The 22614-nt window shown below is 35.8% G+C and overlaps 1 protein-coding gene across 1 annotated transcript in view; it reads left to right on the plus strand.

Moving 5' to 3' along the window:
• The window catches only part of DACH2 (dachshund family transcription factor 2), an 864497-nt gene that overhangs the window by 833754 nt on the left and 8129 nt on the right, over positions 1 to 22614 (plus strand). Inside the window, exons 9-10 of the mRNA XM_086387136.1 lie at positions 19869 to 20047; positions 20143 to 20290. Coding sequence (XP_086243262.1) covers positions 19869 to 20047; positions 20143 to 20290 — 327 coding nt within the window. The remainder of the gene's footprint in view (positions 1 to 19868; positions 20048 to 20142; positions 20291 to 22614) is intronic.

The raw sequence follows: 22614 nt of genomic DNA on the forward strand, positions 1-22614 counted from the left end.
CTCCCTGGGGCACAGGTTCCAATCTGGTCCTCATTTCTCTTCCCTTCTTATCTTATGTGTGTATCTTTCTTGCAACCTTGCTTGTACAGGAGTCCTTCTCTCGGTTTCCAGTTTTCAGTGAGAATTCTTCCACATGGAGATGTATTTGTGATGTGTTTGTGGAGAGAGGTGAGTTCCACATCCTCTTACTGGACCATTTTGATCTACTCACTGAATGCTAGTGGAGAATATATGCATACATATGCAAACACACATATACTTACATTTCTTGTTCACAAATACGGACATGAAATTTATGAGACCTGAACAGGCACAACATATAACGGTGAAGAACTTAATTTTTAAATAACTTATTAAAAAAATGAAAAAGCTTGTAAACAAAAACATATACTGCAAAATTCAACTTTCCAAATCCTGAATTTAGGATTTGACTGTCTTTGCTTTTAAGTTAAACTCTAACTCTACTATGAGGAATGCATTAAAAAAAAAAAAAAAGGAATTCATAGGCCATTTTTCCCTACTTTGACTCATGTCAACCTTACAAAAGCATACATAGCACACTGGATATGTAAAATGCCAATCTTCTTTGCTAAATTATAGTTATCAAACAATACATTCTGTGGCAAGAGTAAACACAAAGCAGAGGGAAAATGCAATTTTTGGCTTTGTTTTGGTAAATATTGTAATGTTACAAATTGGCAGCCAGATTATTCACTATCATATTGGCATACAGATTGCATTGCACTTAAAATTTGTTTAAATTAATGAACAAAGTCTGAGAAAAATGAAGGAAATTAAAAAGAGTTTGATCTGTGATATATAAGATCTATTCCAACTCTTAAAATTATTTAAACAAGTACTATGGGAAGCCATTGCCTTTATAAGGCTTTTAAGATATTTATTTTTCCCTGTGATTGAATTTTTCAAAGTACTAAGCTATCATGGATAAATATGTTTTTACCAGCTTTATGACTCCCTAGACATTATATTCTCTAAAAGCATTGGATCTGCTTGGACATAAACTGTATTACAAAAAGGCCGTGTCATTTGAACAAGGTGTATAGCTTTGAAAGTGTATATACAATACACCTATAGGAATGCCAGTATCACTAGTGTAATGCAGTTTTAAGGCCTGTCTTTTATTATAGTAGACCTGAGTAATTTGCTCCAATTTTATGTCTCAATTTTATTAGGGTATTTTACATCTGTGTAATACTCCTACTACTGCCTGTCTATACTTTCTGGCTTCAGTGGATGGCATGGGATATACTATTTAAGAAGACTAAGCAGGGAAAGACAAGATTTATCTTTATAAGATGTTTTTTTTTAATTTTATTTTATTTTTAAACTTTACGTAATTGTATTAGTTTTGCCAAACATCAAAATGAATCCATCACAGGTATACATGTGCTCCCCCTCCTGAACCCTCCTCCCTCCTCCCTCCCCATATCATCCCTCCAGGTCATTAGAAAAGTAAATAATAAATATTACCTGGGAGCTGAAAATTTGGCCTCTATTACTTTAAATGTTTGGGAGGGTTGACAAAGTTTAAAAAGCTATGAAATATTTTTAATAGAATTTTGCTAACCATAGAGCCCACTTTCTTAGTAAGTGGGAAAAATAATACATATTATAAGTGTCCAGATAGCTCAGAGGACGTTGCAAGCAATAATTATATTGATGCATTAATGTCCAGGCTAGAATAGCATATTGTGTAGCCTTTACTCTCTGAAAGTTTTTTTTTTTAATCAGATTTTCTTAGAGACAATGTTAAATTAAATTAGATATTTACTTGGGTTATTAGAACATTCTCCCAAGAAACTGTGATGTAGATTGTGCTTGAAAATACAGGCTAACTATGGCACATTTCATTATCTATTAACATAGGTGTTTTAACTGAAGGTAGGATGGATTGCACTGTTAGCAACTAAGAGTAGGAAGTAATTTCCAACATTATATAAAAATACGGTTTTTTTGTTTTGTTTTGTTTTGTTTTTAAACGCTGGAAAAATGCCAAATGGGAGCTGAATGATGGCTGGGAGGTGACAGTCAGTATAGAAGGAGTGAGAAAAGTGATTTTCCATACTGATCCATTCAGATTGGGAAAATGACAGTCTGGGGAAACTAGATAAACACATCTGACCAGGGGATAAAATCATGCTCCTTAAAGTAAACCAAAGGAAAATGAAGACAGGTACACGTCATATGCAGAAATGGTTGATATATGGTACTAAAATGAATAGGAATCTAATGTTATAATGTTGCTACTTAAAACACTTTATCCAAATAAATGAATCAAAAACATAGAATTGGAATCTAGTACAAAAGTTTGGGTGATATATTCAAGTCTGACTGCTGTTGTTGTTCGGTTGCTAGGTCTTGTCTGACTCATGGTTGTCAGTATGCTAGGCTCCACTGCCCTCCACTGTCTCCAGGAGTTTGCTCAAATTCATGTTCATTGAGTCAGTGATGCTATCTAGCCATCTTATCCTCTACCACTCCCTTCTCCTTTTGCCTTCATTCTTTCCCAGCATTAGGGTCATTTCCAGTGAGTTGACTTGGCACCACGTGGCCAAAGTATGGGAACTTCAGCATTAGCCTTTGCAATGAATATTCAGGACTGATTTTCTTTCTGATTGACTGGTTTCATCTTCTTGCAGTCCACGGGACTCTCAAGAGTCTTCTCCAACACCATGATTTGAAAGCATCAATTCCTCAGTGCTCAACCTTTTTTACAGTCCAACACACACATCCATACCACACATTTGTCTATACAGACCTTTGTTGTCAAAGAGATGTCTCTGCTTTTGAATACACTGTGTAGGTTTGTCATAACTTTCCTTCCAAGGTCCAAATGTCTTTTAATTTCATAGCTGCTGTTACCATCTGCCATGATTTTGACCCAAGAAAAGAAAATCTGTCACATCTTCCACTTTCCCCTTCTATTTGCCATGAGGTGATGGGATCAGATGCCATGATCTTAATTTTTTGAATGTTGAATTTCAAGCCAGCTTTTTCACTCTCCTCTTTCACCCACATCATGAGGCTCTTTACTTCCTCTTCACTTTGTGCCATTAGAGTAGTATCATCTGCATATCTGAAATGGTTGCTATTTCTCCCAGCTATCTTGATTACAGCTTGTTATTATTCCAGGCTGGCATTTTGCATGATGCACTCTGCATATAACTTAAATAAATAGGATGACAATAAATACATTGTCATATTCCTTTCCCAATTTGGAACCAGTCAGTTAGTTGTTCCATGTCTGGTTCTAATTGTTGATTTTTCACTCACATACAGGTTTCTCAGGAGACAGGGAAGGTTGTCTGGTACTCCCATCTCTTTGAGAATTTAGCACAATTTGTTGTGACCCACATAGTCAAAGGCTTTACCATAGCCAATGAGGCAGAAGTATATGTTTTTTTCTGGAATTCCCTTGGTTTCTCTATGATCTAGCTAATGTTGACAATTTGATCTCTGGTTCCTCTGTCTCTTCAAAACCCAGGCTGCACATCTGCAAATTCTCAATTCATACTGGTGAAGCCTAGCTTGAAGAATTTTGAGCATAACTTTGCTAGTGTGTGAAATGAGCCCAATTATATGGTAGTCTGACCATTCTTTGGCATTGTCCTTCTTTAGGATTGGAATGAAAAGTGACCTTTTCTAGTCCTCTGTCATTGCTGAGTTTTTCAAATTTGCTGACATATTGAATGCAGCATCATCTTTTAGGATTTGAAATAACTCAGCTTGAATTCCATCACCTCCACTAGCTTTGTTCATAATAATGCTTCCTAAGGCCCACTTCACTTTACACTCCAGGATGTCCAGCTCTAGGTGAGTGACCACACCATTGTGGTTATCCAGGTCATTGAGATCTTTTTTTTTTTTTTTTTTTGTATAGTTATTCTGTGTATTTTTGCCACCTCTTCTTAATCTCTTCTGCTTCTGTTAGATCCTTACTGTTTCTGTCATTTATCATGCCCATCTTTGTATGAAATATTCCATTGATATCTGCAATTTTCTTGAAGAGATCTCTAGTCTTACCCATTTTATTGTTTTCCTCTACTTCTTTGCATTGTTCATTTAAGAAAGCCTTCTTATCTTTCTTAGCCATGCTCTGGAACTCTGAATTCATTTGGGTATATTTTTCCCTTTCTCCCTTGCCTTTTACTTCTCTTCTTTATTCAGCTATTTGTAAAGCCTCCTCAGACAACCACTTTGCCTTCTTGCATTTCTTCTTCTTTGGGATGGTTTTGATTACTGCCTCTTGTACAATGCTATGAACCACCACCCATTGTTTTTCAGGCACTCTATCTACCAGATCTAATCCCTTGAATTTATTTGTCACCTCTACTGTGTAATTATTAAGGATTTTGTTTAGGTCACACCTGAATTGACTAATGTTTTTCCATACTTTCTTCAATATAAGTCTGAATTTTGCTATACAGAGCTGATGATCTGAGCTACAGTCAGATCAAAGTCTTTTTTTTTTTTTCTGACTATATAGAGCTTCTCCATCTTTGACTGCAAGGAATGTAATTAATTTGCTTTCAGTCCTGACCATCTGGTGATGTCAAATTTTAGAGCTGTCTTTTTGATTATTGCAAAAGTGTTTACTATAACCAGTGTGTCCTCTGACAATATTCTGTTAGCTTTTGCCCTGCTTCATTTTACATTTACAATAATTAAATATATACTATATTGGTTCTTAATTTTGGTTTTATTTTCATTTGTTCTCACTACATGATTCCTCTGGATGAATTCATAATATTTATACATTCATAGATACAGAAAAGTTTAGAGAATTATACTTAATATTAACTACTGTTTTTTGTTGGGCTTTGTACAAAGTAAACCTTAAAAATGTATTTTTTCCTCAGAGGAAATATCATTGATTATGCATATGTATAAATTTGGAATCAGATAAGTAAAGAAAATGGAGAAAATCAGAGGAACCCAAGCTGTCACTGGATGTTGAGAGCTAAGAAGTTACCTGGGTAGTTCTGATCACTTTGTGTAGTATTAAAGTAATTCAGATCATGCAAACAATTCTTTTATGTCATGTGCTTTTAATAGGAGATATATATATATATATATATATATATATATATATATATATCCTGCAAGGAGATCCAACCCGTCCATCCTAAAAGAAACCAGTCCTGAATATTCATTGGGAGGATTGATGCTGAAGCTGAAACTCCAACACTTTGGCCCCCTGATGCTAAGAAGTGACTCATTTGAAAAGACCCTGATGCTGGGAAAGATTGAAGGCGAGAGGAGAAGGGGATGACAGAGGATGAGATGGTTGGATGGCATCACCAACTCAATGGACATGAGTTTGAGTAAACTCTGGGAGTTGGTGATGAATAGGGAGGCCTGGTGTGTTGCAGTTCATGAGGTCGCAGAGAGTCAGAGAGGATTGAGCGACTGAACTGGATGACTGACTGATACACACACACACACACACACACACACACACGCATATGTGCTCAGTTGTCTCCTACTCTTTGTGACCCCATGGACTATAGCCAGGAAGATCCTCTTGAGAAGGGAATGGCCATCCACTCCAATATTCTTGCCTGGAGAATTCCATGGACAGAAGAGCTTGGCGGGCTGCAGTCCATGGGGTCACAAATAGTTGGACATGACTGAGGGACTAACACTTTCACTTTTTCACCTCATATGCTATGTACAGTGCTATGTGATTCCATGTTTGTTTTTCCACTTAAACCTTCCACAAACACTTCTCAGGTAATTCTTCCTATTCTACAATTAAGGCCATTGAAGTTAAGAGATATAACATTCCAAGACACAGATTCAGGCAACTTTGTTGTGTTTTAAGTAGAACAGAAGAAGCATACATTTCAGGAAAGAAAGGAATTAAAATAAGAAAGTGGGGTATCTGGTGATTAACCTTTGAATAACTATTGAAGTTATCCTGAATGATACATTTGTGAACATTTTGTAATTGAGACTTCTAATACAATTATTAAAGGAAATCACTGCAATACTTTGCAATTTGCAAATATGTGAACTCATTTTAATTGGCACCACAATACCAGGCACAACTGAGTACTCAATAAATGCTTCTGATAAAAGTCACAACGTTAGATGTGAATATTGAAATAGAAGTGAGTAAAACAAACAAGCCATACAACCTAACTCAAAACATAGTTGAGGAAGAGATAATGTGAAACATGAAAGAAAATAGGATATTAACTTGTTTTATTGATAATGTTTAGCCCTCCTTGCTTCCTTGGCTATATCTTATGAATTATTTTATTATTATTTTTTATCATCTATTTACATCATTTTCTAAAAGAATTTGTTCAGCAGATAGTATAAGCTATCATGGCAATAGACACTATCTAAAAATAGGATTGTGCATTTGGTGAAGATTGTTGATCTGAGCATTATTAATGGATACTTACTTCTTTGATAAAACTTCAGAGATTTCCAAAGGAGAAGCAACAGTTTTGATGGTCTTAACGCCAACATTACACAGAAAATTTTTTAAAATGTAAAAATTGCTGTGTTTTTCTCTAGTAATTAAAATTTATTTTAAAGAAAATTCAGTTTTGTAAAATAATTAAATGATTGGACCATAAACAAAGCTGAGCACTGAAGAATTGATGCTTTTGAACTGTGGAGTCAGAGAAGACTCTTGAGAATCCCTTGGGCAGCAAGGAGATCAAACCAATCAATCCTAAAGGAAATCAGTCCTGAATATTCATTGGAAGGACTCATTTTGAAGATGAAACGCCAATACTTTGCCTGATGCAAAGAACTGACTCATTGAAAAAGACTCTGATGCTGGGAAAGATTGAAAGCAGAAAGAGAAGGGGATGACAGAGGATGAGATGGTTGGATGGCATCACTAACTCAATGGACATGAGTTTGAGCAAGCTCTGGGAGTTGGTGATGGACAGGGAGGCCTGGCATGCTGCAGTCCATGGGATCACAAAGAGTCAGACAAGACTGAGCGACTGAACTGAAATGAACTGAATTGATTGGCATAATTTTGAACTGGCTAGATTTACAATAGTGTTTTGATTATGATTTCAAGACTCATCTATTAGAAAAAACTCTTAATTGTTTTCTATTATAAAAATATGATGCCTCAGTGCCTCAGATTTTTTTATTTACTAGCTAAAACAGAAAGATCAGTATATGTTCTCTTCAACGTGTGTGCATACAATTTTCTATGTCTGAGAGAGACACAGAGAGAGGAATGGAGAGAAGAGAGAGTTAATTAATGAATAAAAGAATGTTTTCATGTTTATATCATTGGTACTGCGGTAACATCAAAAGTGTAAATATTTCCAGGCCATAAATGGGTACAATCGCAGAGTTATTAGTGATTGTGTCAATATAAATGCCATACCTGTATAATTATCTACATATTCCTCATTACAGAATTTATACAAGGTGACAAATTATAATCCAACACATAGACTGTTCTTGCCAAAATGTCATTGTCATTCAAATGACAGTGTCATTCTAACTTTAACTCGTCTTTAATTTTTCATCTTAATCCTAACAAAATATCCAACTTCTATCTTTCACAAATACAATGAAATAGTACTCAAATATTAATCCATATAACAGCTGATTTCCATACTGAATGGTTGCTTATGTTAAATTCATTCTTGGAAAAGTATTTTGCTTTTACCTGTATAGACTAACTTTTTTTAACTGTTGTTTCCTGATCCTTTGTTACAAATAGATTTCATTATACACTTTTTTTTAGTGCAGTATAAATTGGTCTTCAGAATCTCTAAGTCTGTAGAACAATCTAGTTTATGTGTCTCTAATTTTACACAATTTCTTGAGGCTATGAAAATACATGTTTAAAATTAGGTATCATTTTTAAATTTCTTAAAGTATAAGAAGCAATATTAATCATCTTTAAATGTAGCAAAATTTACTTTTATATAGTTCAGTGGTTTCTCAAACTGTGATCTCCACACCAGGAACATAAAACATCAGCTGGGTACTTAGTAATTCCAGTTGCTAGGGCCTACCCTAAACTTACTGAATCAGAAAATTTGGGAGTTGGAAAAAATTTTTAAAGAACTTCAGGACGTTCCAATGCATGATAAAGTTTACCAACCACTGATGTTAAGGTACTGGATTAATAAGTTGTTCTTCTGTACCTTCCACTGAGCTACTTAGATATGTTAACTAAGGGATTAAAAAAAAAAAAAAAAACAGTGATTTTAAAGTTAGCAGGACTGCCAGATCAGAGCAGTAAATTTTTCTTCCTGATTTGTGCCAGATTAAGAAGAGAATTTTCCTCCCTGGTGGATGGAAATGATTGCACATTTCCTGGCAGGGAAGCAAAATGAAAAATCTGCTTTATAGCATCTGCAGTCAGCTAGATGACTGAACCTCCAGTAAGTGTTTAAAAGCAGGGTTATATTAGAACCCTGAGGCTATTTTGCAGATTAAGCCAGGGCAATGAAACATTATCACCTGGAAGGAGCAACTGATTGATGGAAATATGTACTCTCTCCCCCATTTTTCCTAAACACATCTCTTTAAAGCATCAGCTTCCTTCCCACTTTACCTCTAGACCACACCTGCTTCCTGTTTGCCAGTTTCTAATGCAGACTCCTACATATTAGCTTTCCACTCATTTATTGTTCTCCCCTTTGCAGCCCTTTTTCACAGAGGTAACCGGGCTTGTTTTCTGAAGCAGAGACTTGAACATGCCTCTAGTGCTGTTTGATTGTATATTGAAAATTCTTGTCTCTCTTGCAGTTTTTAGATCAAATTCTATTCTTTGTATGAAATTTCTTTCTATTCCAAGTCCTCAGCTTTTTTTCTGTTTCTATGTTCTAGAAAATACAGATGGATTTTTAAAAAAATCAGTCATTTTTGCTTTAATACAATAATACATCTCAAAGATAAAAGAAAAGTATGTATATACTATTACTCTTTTTAGTCCTCAAAGGACTAGGATATGCAGACTGGTTCAATAAATATACAGTAGGCATGTTTTGATAACTATATCAACTATTTTTTGAAATTGCAAAATTTCAGTTTGTCATAACATCTATGAAAGTGAAGTCATTCAGTCGTGTCTGACTCTTTGCGACCCCATGCACTGTAGCCTACCAGGATCCGCCTTCCCTGGGATTTTCCAAGCAAGCGTACTGGAGTGGGTTGCCATTTCCTTCTCGAGGGGATCTTCCCGACCCAGGGATTGAACACGGATTCTCTCACTGTAGGCAGACACTTTACCGTCTGATCCAAAAGGGAAGTCCATAACATCAGTTCAGTTCAGTCGCTCAGTCGTGTCCGACTCTTTGCGACCCCATGAATCGCAGCACGCCAGGGCTCTCTGTCCATCACCAACTCCCGGAGTTCACTCAAACTCTTCCATCGAGTCAGTGATGTCATCCAGCCATCTCATCTTCTGTTGTCCCCTTCTCTTTCTGCCCGAAATCCCTCCCAGCATCAGAGTCTTTTCCAATGAGTCAACTCTTCACATGAGGTGGCCAAAGTACTGGAGTTTCAGCTTTAACATCATTCCTTCCAAAGAACACATAGGGCTGATCTCCTTTAGAATGGACTGGTTGGATCTCCTTGCAGTCCTAGGGACTCTCAGGAGTCTTCTACAACACCACAGTTAAAAAGTATCAATTCTTCGGCGTTCAGCTTTCTTCATAGTCCAACTCTCACATCCATACATAAACACTGGAAAAACCATAGCTTTGACTAGACGGACCTATGTTGGCAAAGTAATGTCTCTGCTTTTTAATATGCTATCTAGATTGGTCATAACTTTCCTTCCAAGGAGGAAGCATCTTTTAATATCATGGCTGCAATCACCATCTGCAGTGATTTTGGAGCCCCTGAAATAAAATCTGACACTGTTTCCACTGTTTCCCCATCTATTTCCCATGAAGTGATGGGACCAGATGCCATGATCTTCATTTTCTGAATGTTGAGCTTTAAGCCAACTTTTTCACTCTCCACTTTCACTTTCATCAAGAGGCTTTTTAGTACCTCTTCACTTTCTGCCATAAGGGTGGTGTCATCTGCATATCTGAGGTTATTGATATTTCTCCCGGCAATCTTGATTCCAGCTTGTGCTTCTTCCAGCCCAGCGTTTCTCATAATGTATGCTGCATACAAGATAAATCAGCAGGATGACAATATGCAGCCTTGATGTACTCTTTTTCCTATTTGGAACCAGTCTGTTGTTCCATGTCCAGTTCTAACTGTTGCTTCCTGACCTGCATACAGATTTCTCAAGAGGCAGGTCAGGTGGTCTGGTATTCCCACCTCTTTGAGAATGTTCCACAGTTTATTGTGATCCACACAGTCAAAGGCTTTGGCATAGTCAATAAAGCAGGAATAGATTTTTTTTTTTTTTTCCTAGAAATCTCTTGCTTTTTCGATGATCCAGCAGATGTTGGCAATTTTATCTCTGGTTCCTCTACCTTTTCTAAAACCAGCTTGAACATCCAGAAGTTCATGGTTCACATATTCCTGAAGCCTGGCTTGGAGAGTTTTGAGCATTACTTTACTAGCGTATTAGATGAGTGCAATTGTGCAATAGTTTGAGCATTCTTTGGCATTGCCTTTCTTTGGGATTGGAATGAAAATTGACCTTTTCCAGTCCTGTGGTCACTGCTGAGTTTTCCGAATTTGCTGGCATATTGAGTGCAGCACTTTCACAGCATCATCTTTCAGGATTTGAAATAGCTCACTTGGAACTGCATCACCTCCACTAGCTTTGTTTGTGGTGATGCTTTCTAAGGCCCACTTGACTTCACATTCCAGGATATCTGGCTCTAGGTGAGTGATCACACCATTGTGATTTTCTGGGTCATGAAGATCTTTTTTGTACAATTCTTCTGTGTATTCTTGCCACCTCTTCTTAATCTCTTCTGCTTCTGTTAGGTCCATACCATTTCTGTCCTTTATCGAGCCCATCTTTGCATGAAATGTTCCCTTGGTATCTCTAATTTTCTTGAAGAGATCTCTAGTCTTTCCCATTCTGTTGTTTTCCTCTATTTGTTTGCATTGATTGCTGAAGAAAGCTTTCTTATCTCTTCTTGCTATTCTTTGGAACTCTGCATTCAGATGCTTATATCTTTCCTTTTCTCCTGTGCTTTCACTTCTCTTCTTTTCACAGCTATTTGTAAGGCCCCCCCAGACATCCATTTTGCTTTTTTGCATTTCTTTTCCATGGGGGTGGTCTTGATCCCTGTCTCCTGTACAATGTCATGATCCTCAGTACATAGTTCATCAGGCACTCTGTCTATCAGATTTAGTCCCTTAAATCTATTTCTCACTTCCACTGTATAATCATAAGGGATTTGATTTAGGTCATACCCGAATGGTCTAGTGGTTTTCCCTACTTTCTTCAATTTAAGTTTGAATTTGACAATAAGGTGTTCATGATCTGAGTCACAGTCAGCTCCTGGTCTTGTTTTTGCTGACTGTATAGAGCTTCTCCATCTTTTGCTGCAAATAATATAATCAATATGATTTCAGTGATAACATCTGTAGACTATAATAATTATTTATTCTATTGGAAAGGCTAAGAGTTGACAAGAAACTCTACTTCAGTCCCCTATTTATTCCTTCCTTTCACCATATATTTGTACAAAAAAAAAAAAACTTTTATATTTATGTATTCATGTACTATATTACCTTTTGAAATAGGAAAAAAAAAAGGGAATAAATCTGATGATCTGAAGTTTTACCTCACGGTTTAAGATTATTGGTATGTATTCAAAATCATTGCAACTGTTGTAGATACCTGATAGTTAATTAAATACCAGATAGACAGCAATAGGAACATTAAAAACACTAAAAGGTCCCCACTCTCATAGAGAGTATACTGTAATAAAATGAAATGTAGCCACTGCTACCTTATGCATGCTCAGTCATGTCCAACTCTTTGCGACCCCATAGATTGTAGCCCACTAGGTTCCTCTGTCCATGGAATTTTCCTGGCAAGGATACTGGAGTGCATTGCCATTTCCTCTTCCAGAGGATCTTCCTGATCCAGGGATCGAACCCATGTCTCCTACATTGGCAGGCGGATTCATTACAACTCTACTAGCTAGGAATCCTTGAAACATGTAACAAAAATAAAGAATAAATAAGTTATGTTGTATATTAAATGGTGATCAATTTTATAGGAAAAAATCATGTAAAGGGGATGGAAATGCGGTTCAGGCTGCAATGTTAAATCAGATGTTTTGCATAAGTTTCACTAATAAGGTGATATTTGAGCAAAGAACTGAAGTCAGGAACCTGAAATTAAATGTCTAAGAACTCTAAAACATACCATGTAAACTACTGTGTTAGTTCTAAATCACTGACTGTACTTTATTGTCTTATTAAGCATATTAAACTCTCTAGAAGTTTAGTACAGAAAGGGAGATCTAGTTAATTGTTAATTCATTGAGATTTTCCTATATAATTTTGAAACAGTTCTGGTTCTCAACCAGTATTGACATTTGGGCCAGATAATTATTTGGTGGGGATGGAGGAGGGGGCTGGGCATCCCTGGCCTCTACCATTGGATGCAAGTAGCACACACCCCTACCTCCTCAGTTTTGACAGTCATAAATGTCTCCAGCTACTGCCAGCTCTCCTCTGGGCAGGAAAATTGCTCCCAGCTGAGAGCCACTGGTCTTGGCTTAGTAAGTTTTCTCAGACCTTTGATAACTGAGAAAGTAACATTGGCCTAATTTAGAGTGAAGCCAGAGTCATCCAACTCTGGCTTCCAAAAGAGGATTTATTTCAACATGTCATTTCATGAGGTGTTAGTGGATGCTTAGTTTGTCAAATACATTACTGTAGTCTCCTCTTCCACTCCTGGGAATTTTCAATAAACAATTTATTTAACAAGCATGTATATTGCCTTTACTTTGAATAACTTTACAAATATTACTTTATTAATATTTATAACAACCCTGTAATATAAATATTATTATTATCTTAACTTTACAGATGAGTAAATTGAAGCACAGAAAGATTAAGGAAATTTTCCTGGGGCTAGCAAATCACAGAGCAGTATTGCAAACATAGAAAGTCAAGTTCTAGCATCTTTTATTCTTTGTCACTATGGTCTCAGCTATCTGTTTTAACTTCTAACTATGTTAATATTTATAATTAGCATTTTAAAGGTTCTGATATGTTTTATTTTGATAGATTTAGTAAATAAAAATGAGAACAAAATGCTCAGTAAAATTTAATTTCAGCTAAACAAATCATTATTTAGCATAAGGATGTTCCATAGAATGTTTTGGCATACTTATTAATATAGTAAACAAATAATTTGTTCTTTATTTGAAATTCAAATTTCACTGGGCACCCTGTAATTTATCTGACAGCTCTTGCTTTAAAGAAAACTGTTTAATACTGTTCAAAGAAATTTTTTTCAACACTAGTTTGAGCAAGGAAACTTTTTCTTATCGCAACACTTAATATCCTAGAGAAGTTCCATGGGACTTTCCTCTAAGGGCAGTGGGAACACTTTTCAACTAGAGTCAATAGATTAGTTTGAGTACTTACTCCAGACCACAGTGATCTCTCATTCTTTGAACTCAGAGGGGCACTTAATCTATGCCACATGATTTCACACATAATTGTACACTTCTATAATTGTACACTTCTATAACTTGTTGACTTTTTTCCAAAATAATGTGTCAGCTTCTTAATGAAAGGGACTGAGTATCATACTTCCTCCAAATCCTTCACTAAATATAATATTTATTATCAGCATACTATTTTATCTGAAAGATGATTTATTTCTAATTAATAATTTATAAAGGGAGTCTGTTTTTCCAAATTGCTAATCTAAGCATCTAGAGCAATACAGGGCCATAATTGGTTTAAAAGTATTTTGCCTCACTGTCTCAGGCTGGTGACCCTTCATTCCTTTGCTACTAACTTTCAGTTTTCATTTATCAGCATTTTTTTTTTTGATTCCCTAAAGAAATGTAACAATTTGGGGATCAAGTTTTTCTTTTCAAATTTGATGATGGCAACACTTGAGTCATTGTTCAACTCAGACCATGAACACTTCCTCATATTCATGCAGGTCAGATCATTTCACAACAGTTGGTCATTTTGTTGTTGTTATTGTTCCTCATTTTGGAAGAGGGAAGCAGGTGTCTTGCTTGTGCCAAATGTAATACTAGTGACACCAACAAAACAGAATCCCCTGGGCTAGATCTATTTAGGGGAAAGCTCTGAAATAATGAAATTTAATTTATTTGTTAAAGAATGAAAACTGATGACCTGGTAGGTGGCTGCATTTTTCCACTGCTAAGTGATTCAGCTGTGTTCAATTTCTATTCCTGTACCACAATCCTCAAAGCCCAGAGGAAAGAAGAAACACTTAACCCCATGAAAAATGGAAAAACACTAGAGTCAAGCAGAAAGTCTCCAGCATCCTTGACTTTAATTTTTAGAACGATTTTTCCATCCTGAGTACTTACCATATGTTTATATGTTTTTCTATAAATAAACTTCTTGTCAACTTTTATATTTATTCATCTGGGCCCTAAAAGTAAGATATTAAAATTAACAGCTTGTTCTCTAAATGGATTTACAAGTGCTATTGCAAAGTATGGCAGGTTTAACCAACATGTTCAATAAAAGTAGTCTCCAATTTGCTTCAATAAATTCAGGCATTGCTCATATCCTCAACTAGATAGCAGTTCTATCTTTATCTTTTTGTTTATGCCATTGCATCATATGTTTTGCTAAATATTTTAATACATGTATCTTGAACACTAGACTTTTAAATAAAATTTCTCCATCAAAACACTTTCTCCCTGGATTAAAAAGAGATTCTCTTATTTCACTAACAGTATATATTTCTAGTACTTGCCACATTTAATTTCATTGCCAATAAGGATTTTCCAATCCTACCTAATAAAATCCTACATAAAAGTACATCTATTCAAACTCTGAGGAAAATGTAAGTGCTACTCAGATCATTCATTTTTGTAGCCTGTGACTTAAATTAAAAAAAAAATGATGAATGGTTTGACAGTTTTCACTTATATACACCGAAATATAATACATTTCAACTAGTTTTTGGCTATTATGGACCTTAAAATGCAATATGACCTTGGTCAGGAAAAGCGTGTTTGGTTTGCACAGAAACTTAATCATGAGAAGTCATAAATAGAATCCTTCTTCTTTATTGCCCTTTTCTAGGACTAGGAAATATATTTCTTGTGGGACAGATAGAATATGAACAATGGGCCAAATAGAGTCCAGGGTTATCTCATCCATGTGAAAACGGCTGCTGAAAATCGATATGATCTCTGCTCTACTGTCATCTCAGTTCCCACCCTCTGTGTCCTATTTGTCTTTTAGTAGAAGCTTAGATCTGTGTGCTGTCTCTGTGTGTCTCTCTTGGGCCAGATTATCAAAATGAATCATTGCCTGCATACCTCTTATATTTCTATTTATTTTACTGGTGTTGACTAGGTCTGATGAAATATGATTCTTTTGCATTTGATCCTCATTGCAGCAAGTAGCACCTAATTCAGCTGTGTCTGTCTCTTTAAAGAAGAGTAATACAGTTTTGAAACTTCAATCTACTGTACAGCAACATTACAAACCATAGTCCATGCAACCTGTCTTCTTAGTCAATAGTAATTTTCCTTTCAGACAATTTAATGGAATTTCATTAATCTCCAAATAGACGATTTCTAGCGATTTTAATGTAGTTTTAATTTTGTTTTATGCATACTTAATTTACTGCTTTCCTTTTCAGATTTTTGTTAATAGAATACCCCTCTGATTCTGACCACTGAGGTTACATGTGTGTGTAGAGTAAGACATGACAAATAATCCATATTTTTAAGAACTCTGCCTTGATACAAAATATTTATTCAGGAGAAACATTATGTTATATATGAATCATCAGGAAGTCAACATTCTAACTTTGTAGTGGTTCATTTTGCAAAAATAAATCTTCTATGAGGCTACATAAATTCATCTTGAAGATTTATAAACACCAATATAAATATGTTGAAACTCCCTAATTACTGTTAATATTGATAGATCATTGTGAAGTCATTCTATCTATCCACTTAATTCATTCATAGGCAGAAGACAAAATGCTAGCTAAATCAAGACTTCGATAAATAAAGCATAATATTGCTTCATTAGTTGTTGAGAAATGAGCCTTTTGAGACATTACAGCTGCTACATAAGACATTTTTTATAAATTAGATTTTTAATGAGATATTTCCAATGTTCAAACCTTGTAGTTGAAATAGTTCACAGAATCTGTGTTCATTCTCTCTGGAATACTTTGCCTCTTCTAAAGCTACTACTGACAAAGAAGGAAGAAAGAAAGGAGGGAGAGAAGGAAGGAAGAAAGAAAAGTTCTGTAAGAGGTTAGGGTTAATTTATAAGCAAATTCTATAAAACACATGCATCAAGCATTTAGGTTCAAGATATTATTTGTTAGTTTTACTAAAAACCATTTCCTGGGAATATGTTCCTTTTAAAATATTTTATTTATTTTAATTGGAAGATAATTATTTTAAAATATTGTGGTGGTTTTTGCCATACATTGACATGAATCAGCCACATATGTCCCCCCCCCCCCCATTCTGAACCTCTGTCTCACTTCCGTCCCCACCCCATCCCTCTGGATTGTCCCAGTGCAACGGCTTTGAGTGTGCTGTTTCACACATCGAAATTGGACTGGTCATGTATTTCACATCTGGTAATATACACATTTCAATATCATTCTCTCAAATCATCCCACCTTCGCCTTCTCCCACAGAGTCCAAAAGACTGTTCTTTACATCTGTGTCTCTTTTGCTGTCTCACATATAGGGTCATCATTACCATCTTTCTAAATTCCATATATATGTGTTAATATACTGTATTGATGTTTCTCTGACTTACTTCACTCTGTATAATAGGCTCCAGTTTCATCCACCTCATTAGAACTGACTCAAATGCATTCTTTTTTATAGCTGAGTCACATTCCATTGTGTATATGTACAACTTCCTTATCCATTCGCCTGCCAATGGACATCTAGGTTGCTTCCATGTCCTAGCTATTGTAAACAGTGCTGCAACGAACATTGGGGTACATGTGTCTCTTTCAATTCTGGTTTCCTTGGTATGTATGCCCAGCAGTGGGATTGCTGGCAGTTCTGTTTCCACTTCTTTAAGGAATATCCACGCTGTTCTCCATAATGGCTGTACCGGCTTACATTCCCACCAACAGTGTAAGAGGCTTCCTTTTTCTACACATCCTCTCCAGCATTTATTTTTTGTAGCCTTTTTGATGGCAGCCATTCTGACCGGCATGAGATAGTGCCTCACTGTAGTTTTGATTTGCATTTCTCTGATAATTAGTGACAATGGGCATCTTTTCTCTATGTCTTCTTTGGAGAAATGTCTGTTTAGTTCTTTGGCCTACTTTTTGTTTGGGTCATTTATTTTTCTGGTATTAAGCTGCTTGTATATTTTTGAGATTAATGTTCTGTCAGTTATTTTATTCACTATTATTTTCTCCCATTCTGAAAACTGCCTTTTCACCTTGCTTATAGTTTCCTTCATTGTGCAAAAACTTTTAAGTTTAATTAGGTCCCATTTGTTTATTTTTGTTTTTATTTCTATTACTCTGAGAGATGGGTCACAGAGGATCTTGCTGTGATTTATGTCAGAGAGTGTTCTGCCTATGTTTTCCTCTAAGTGTTTTATAGTTTCTGGTCTTACATTTAGAGATCTAATCCATTTTGAGTTTATTTCTGTGTATGGTGTTACAAAATATTCTAGTTTCACTCTTTTACAAGTAGTTGACCAATTTTCCCAGCACCACTTGTTAAAAGAGTTTGTCTTTCCTCCATTGTACATTTTTTCCTCCTTTGTGTTTGATAAGGTGTTCATAGGTGCATGGATTTATCTCTGGGCTTTCTATTTTGTTCCATTGATCTATATTTCTGTCTTTGCACCAGTGCTATAGAGATGTTCCTTATAGTTTGCTGTGCAAAAAGGAAATTCACAGTTTATTTTATCCATATTATTGAATTCTTTAAAACCAATATTCAAATGCCCTGTAACATTTTGGATTCAAATAATGTGAAACTTTATTCTCTAAAATAATTGTTTGCATTTTTATCTCTATAGGCTTTAGAAAATTAGAAATTGTATAGGTGATCTACATAAGAGTACTTTATTCAGAGATAATGCTATCCCATTAAGTAATCCCACAGAAGTTCCCACAATTGTATGCCACAGGTTTCCACACAGCAAACCATGATGACTGTGAAATCAATGGGATTCAAGACTCTGGACACTAAGTATATAGGCTGCTTGGGCAATTGAAAAATGAAGTCTATGACAAATCCATATTCCTATCCTTACAAGGACCAGAACCAATAGGTAGAGTTTTGTTTTCAAACCATGTGAAAATTCTAGATTTCTAGTCTAGATTCAAGTCTAGTTTTTTTTAATATTTTTTAATAAGTCTCAATATATATAGGGTCACTGAAATTTTTTATGACCAGAGAGATGCATATTTTCAAATTTTGCATGTGCTGAGTTACTGAAATAAGGAAACTGTGGTGAATAGAATAATTTTGTTTGAGGTGCTGTGATTCAATTCACTGTACACTGCTATAGAAGCCATTTAACAATATCAGACTTTGATTACTTTCCATGATTACCTCTGTAGAAGTTTGCTTTTACATATGTCAAAAAATCTCCAATTCCTAATTGCAGAGAAAATTTTGCTATCTGGTTCACACATCTCACACAAAAGATTTTCAACCAGAATTCAAGTAGATAGTCAATTAGTTAGCTTCTCAAAGTAACAGGAGACTCCTTTTGTAATTAGATGTATCTGTGCCAAACCTGAAATATTTTATTAGACAAAAATTCTATTTCTGTCTCTTCATATCAAGCTCTAAAGGAATCTCATTAAAGTCATGAGTGTGTAGAAGTTAATATACAAATCAAAGGAGAGAAAATATACATTTTGTGGCTTTACACCATAGGTTATTATTTTTTTCATAAGAAATAGTCTTCAAAGTAAGAGGTAACACTGGAAAACAGTCCAGATCCTAAACTAGTGAATGATTAAACACAAAGTAATATATCCATGAAATAGAAAACTTTTCAGCAATAAAAAGGAAAAAAAAATCCACTGATACATGCCACAACATAGGTAAACCTCAAAAAATATATGCTAAGCAAAAGACAGACAAAAAGACCATTTACTGTATGATTCTATTTATGTAAACACCTAGTAAAGGCAATCCTATAGAGACAAAAATTAAATTAGTAGTTTTAGGGACTTGAAGTGGGAAAGGAGATTAATATAAATGGGCATAAGGATTATTTTGGGGGTGAATGAGGTATTCTGAAATAGAGTTTTGGTAATGGATGTACAATGTAAAAATTAGTGATGCATACATTCAAAAGGTGAATTTTATTATATGTAAATTATATTCCAATAAATGTGTTAAAACATGGAGATAGATGGATATAGACATAGATATATATATACATTTAAAGAGAAACATATAAAGCAATTTATGTTTTACTAAGAAATGATTGGATTATTTAACTTATAGATAGTAATGAAGATATCTTAAATTTGTTTTTAAAAACTTTATGCCAGTTAGCAGTAAATGTTGCTTCATTTCACAGATTCTTTACTGAAACATTTATTTTTGAGAAGTTAGAGTCAGGTGCAAAATAGGTGTGGCTTCCAATTATGAGTTTTCCATCAGTTAGCTTTAGAAACAAAATCTTTATAGATGCTATTAGAGGTGAAGGAAACATAGTGAAGATTTTGAGCTATTAGTTTATGAACCTTCTGATATTAGTTTTGTTTTTTGCAGAAGAGGTACCTGTTCAAATTCCAATGATGAAGTCACCCTTGGACAAGATCCAACTGACTCCTGGGCAGGCACTGCCTCCTGGATTTCCTGGACCATTCATTTTTGCTGATAGTCTGTCCTCTGTGGAGACTCTGTTGACCAACATTCAGGTCAACAATATTTCTATAAACAAAATAAATGTAATACAAGACATTAGCACCTACATCAATTATTTCACATTTGAGAAATTAAAACAGATAAGATGAACTGTATGTCATTTCCTGTACTTTGACAGGGTTTACTGAAAGTGGCTTTGGATAATGCTCGCATTCAAGAGAAGCAGATTCAACAAGAAAAAAGGGAACTGCAAATGGAGCTCTATAGAGAGAGAGAAATTAGAGAAAACCTTGAAAGACAACTGGCAGTTGAGCTTCAAAGCAGAAGTAAGTTTAACAAACTCAGTGTAACTGAAAAAGTTAACATTGTGTTGGAAATATTTTCCGTAGTAATAGAAATATTCTCAGATATAGCCTGGAACTGCTGAAAAGGGCACAATCATGATAAAATCAAATCCCATACCCACCAGGTAGATGACCCACAAACTGGAGAACAATAATACCAAAGAAGTTCTCCCAATGTTGTGAAGATTCTGAACCCCATGTCAGGATTACCAGCCTGGGGGTCTACAAAGGGACTGATAATCCATAGGGAATCAAGCTTTGCAGGCCAGAGGGATTTGATTATAGGACTTCCACAGGACTGACATAAAAAGAGACTCTAGTCTTGGGGAGCACAAACAAAACCTTACACACACCAAGAACCAGAGGAAAGGAGCAGTGAGCCCACAGGTTGTTGTTCAGTCACTCTCATGTTCAACTCTTTACAACCCCATGAAATGCAGCACACCAGGCTTCCCTGTCCCTTACCATCTCCTGGAATTTGCCAAAGTTCATGTCCATTGAATCAGTGATGCCATCCAACCATCTCATCCTTTGCCACCCTCTTCTCCTCCTGCCTTCAAACTTTCCCAGTATCAGGGTCTTTTCCAATGAGTCGACTCTTTCCCTCGGGTGGCCAAATTATTGGAGATTCAGCATCAGTCCTTCCAAAGAGTATTCAGGGTTGATTTCCTTTAAGATTGACTGGTTTGATCTCCTTGCTTTACAAAGGACTCTCAAAAGTCATCTACAGCACCACAGTTTGAAAACATCAATTCTTTGGCATTCTGCCTTCTTTATTGTCCAGCTCTCATATCCATACATGACTATTGGAAAGACCATAGACATGACTATATAGATCTTTGTTGGCAAAATGACACACTGTCTAGCTTTTTCATAGCTTTCCTACCAAGAAGCAATCGTCTTCTAATTTCATGTCTGCAGTCACCATCACCAGTGATTTTAGAGCCCAAGAAGAGGAAATTGTCACTGTTTCCACTTTTTCACCATCTATTTGCCATGAAATGATGGGACTGGATGCCATGATCTTAATTTTTTTTTTAATATTGAGTTTTAAGCCAGGTTTTTCACTCTTCTCCTTCACCCTCATCAGGAAGTCCTTTAGCTCCTCTTCACTTTCTGCCATTAGAATAATATCATCAGCATATTTGAGGTTTTTGATGTTTCTCCCAGCAATCTTGATTCCAGCTTGTAGCTCATCTAGCCCAGCTTTTTGCATGACGTGCTCTGCATATAAGTTAAGCAAACAGGATGACAGTAAACAGCCTTGTCATATTCCTTTATCAATCCTGAACCAGTCATTTGTTTCATGCAGTGTTCTAAATTTTGCTTCTTGGCCTGCATACAGGTTTCTCAGGAGACAGGTAAGATGGTCTGGTGTTCCCATCTCTTTAAGAATTTTCTAGTTTGTTATCATCCACATAGTCAGAACCCACAGGAGATTGAACAAAATCTACCTGCTAGTGTTGAAGGGTCTCCTGTGAAGGCGTGGGTTCACAGGGGCTCACCACACAGGTGGGGGCACTGGCAGCATCAGACCAGGAAAGTCCCCCTTGTTGTAAAACCCTTATGGAGTTCACCATTAACCCTAGATATAGAACTCATAGACCCCAAGGCTGATTCATCTCAGGCCAAACAATGAACAGTGAGGGAATGCAACTCCACCCATCAGCAAGTAACTGGTTTAAAGCTTTACTGAGCAAGGCTTTGCCCACCAGAGCAAGACCTAGTTTTTCCCATCATCAGCCTCTCCCAGCAGGAAGCTTGCACAAGACTCTTAGCCTCATCCATCAGAGGGCAGACAGAAGAAGCAAAAAGAAGCACAGTTTCACAGTGGCTAAACAAACAAACAAACATACATATTATAGAATGTAATCATGATGAAAAAGCAGAAAATTATGTTCCAGGTGAAGTGACAAGAAAAAAAAAAAAAAAAAAAAACAGAAAAACAACTAAAAGAAGTGGAGATAGGCAACCTTTCAGAAAAAAAGAATTTAGAGTAATGATAGTGAAGATGAGCCAAGATCTCAGGCAAACAATGCAGAAGATGCAAGAAATGTTCACCATAAATCTAGAAGAACTAAAAAGAAACAGAAATGAATAATACACCAGAAGGAATTAATAGAATAACTGAAGCAGAAGAACTGATAAATAACCCGGAAGAGAGAATGGTGGAAATCATTGCTGCAGAACAGAATATAGGAAAAAGAATGGAAAATGAAGATAGCCTAAGAGACCTCTGGGATACTATTAAATGCACCAACACTCATGTTATAGGGGTCCCAGAAGGAGAAGTGAAAGAGAGAAAG

This window comes from Bos grunniens, chromosome X (assembly GCF_055505025.1).
Source record: "Bos grunniens cultivar Pamir isolate PY7600 chromosome X, Bosgru_T2T1.0, whole genome shotgun sequence".
NCBI classification, from domain to species: domain Eukaryota; kingdom Metazoa; phylum Chordata; class Mammalia; order Artiodactyla; family Bovidae; genus Bos; species Bos grunniens.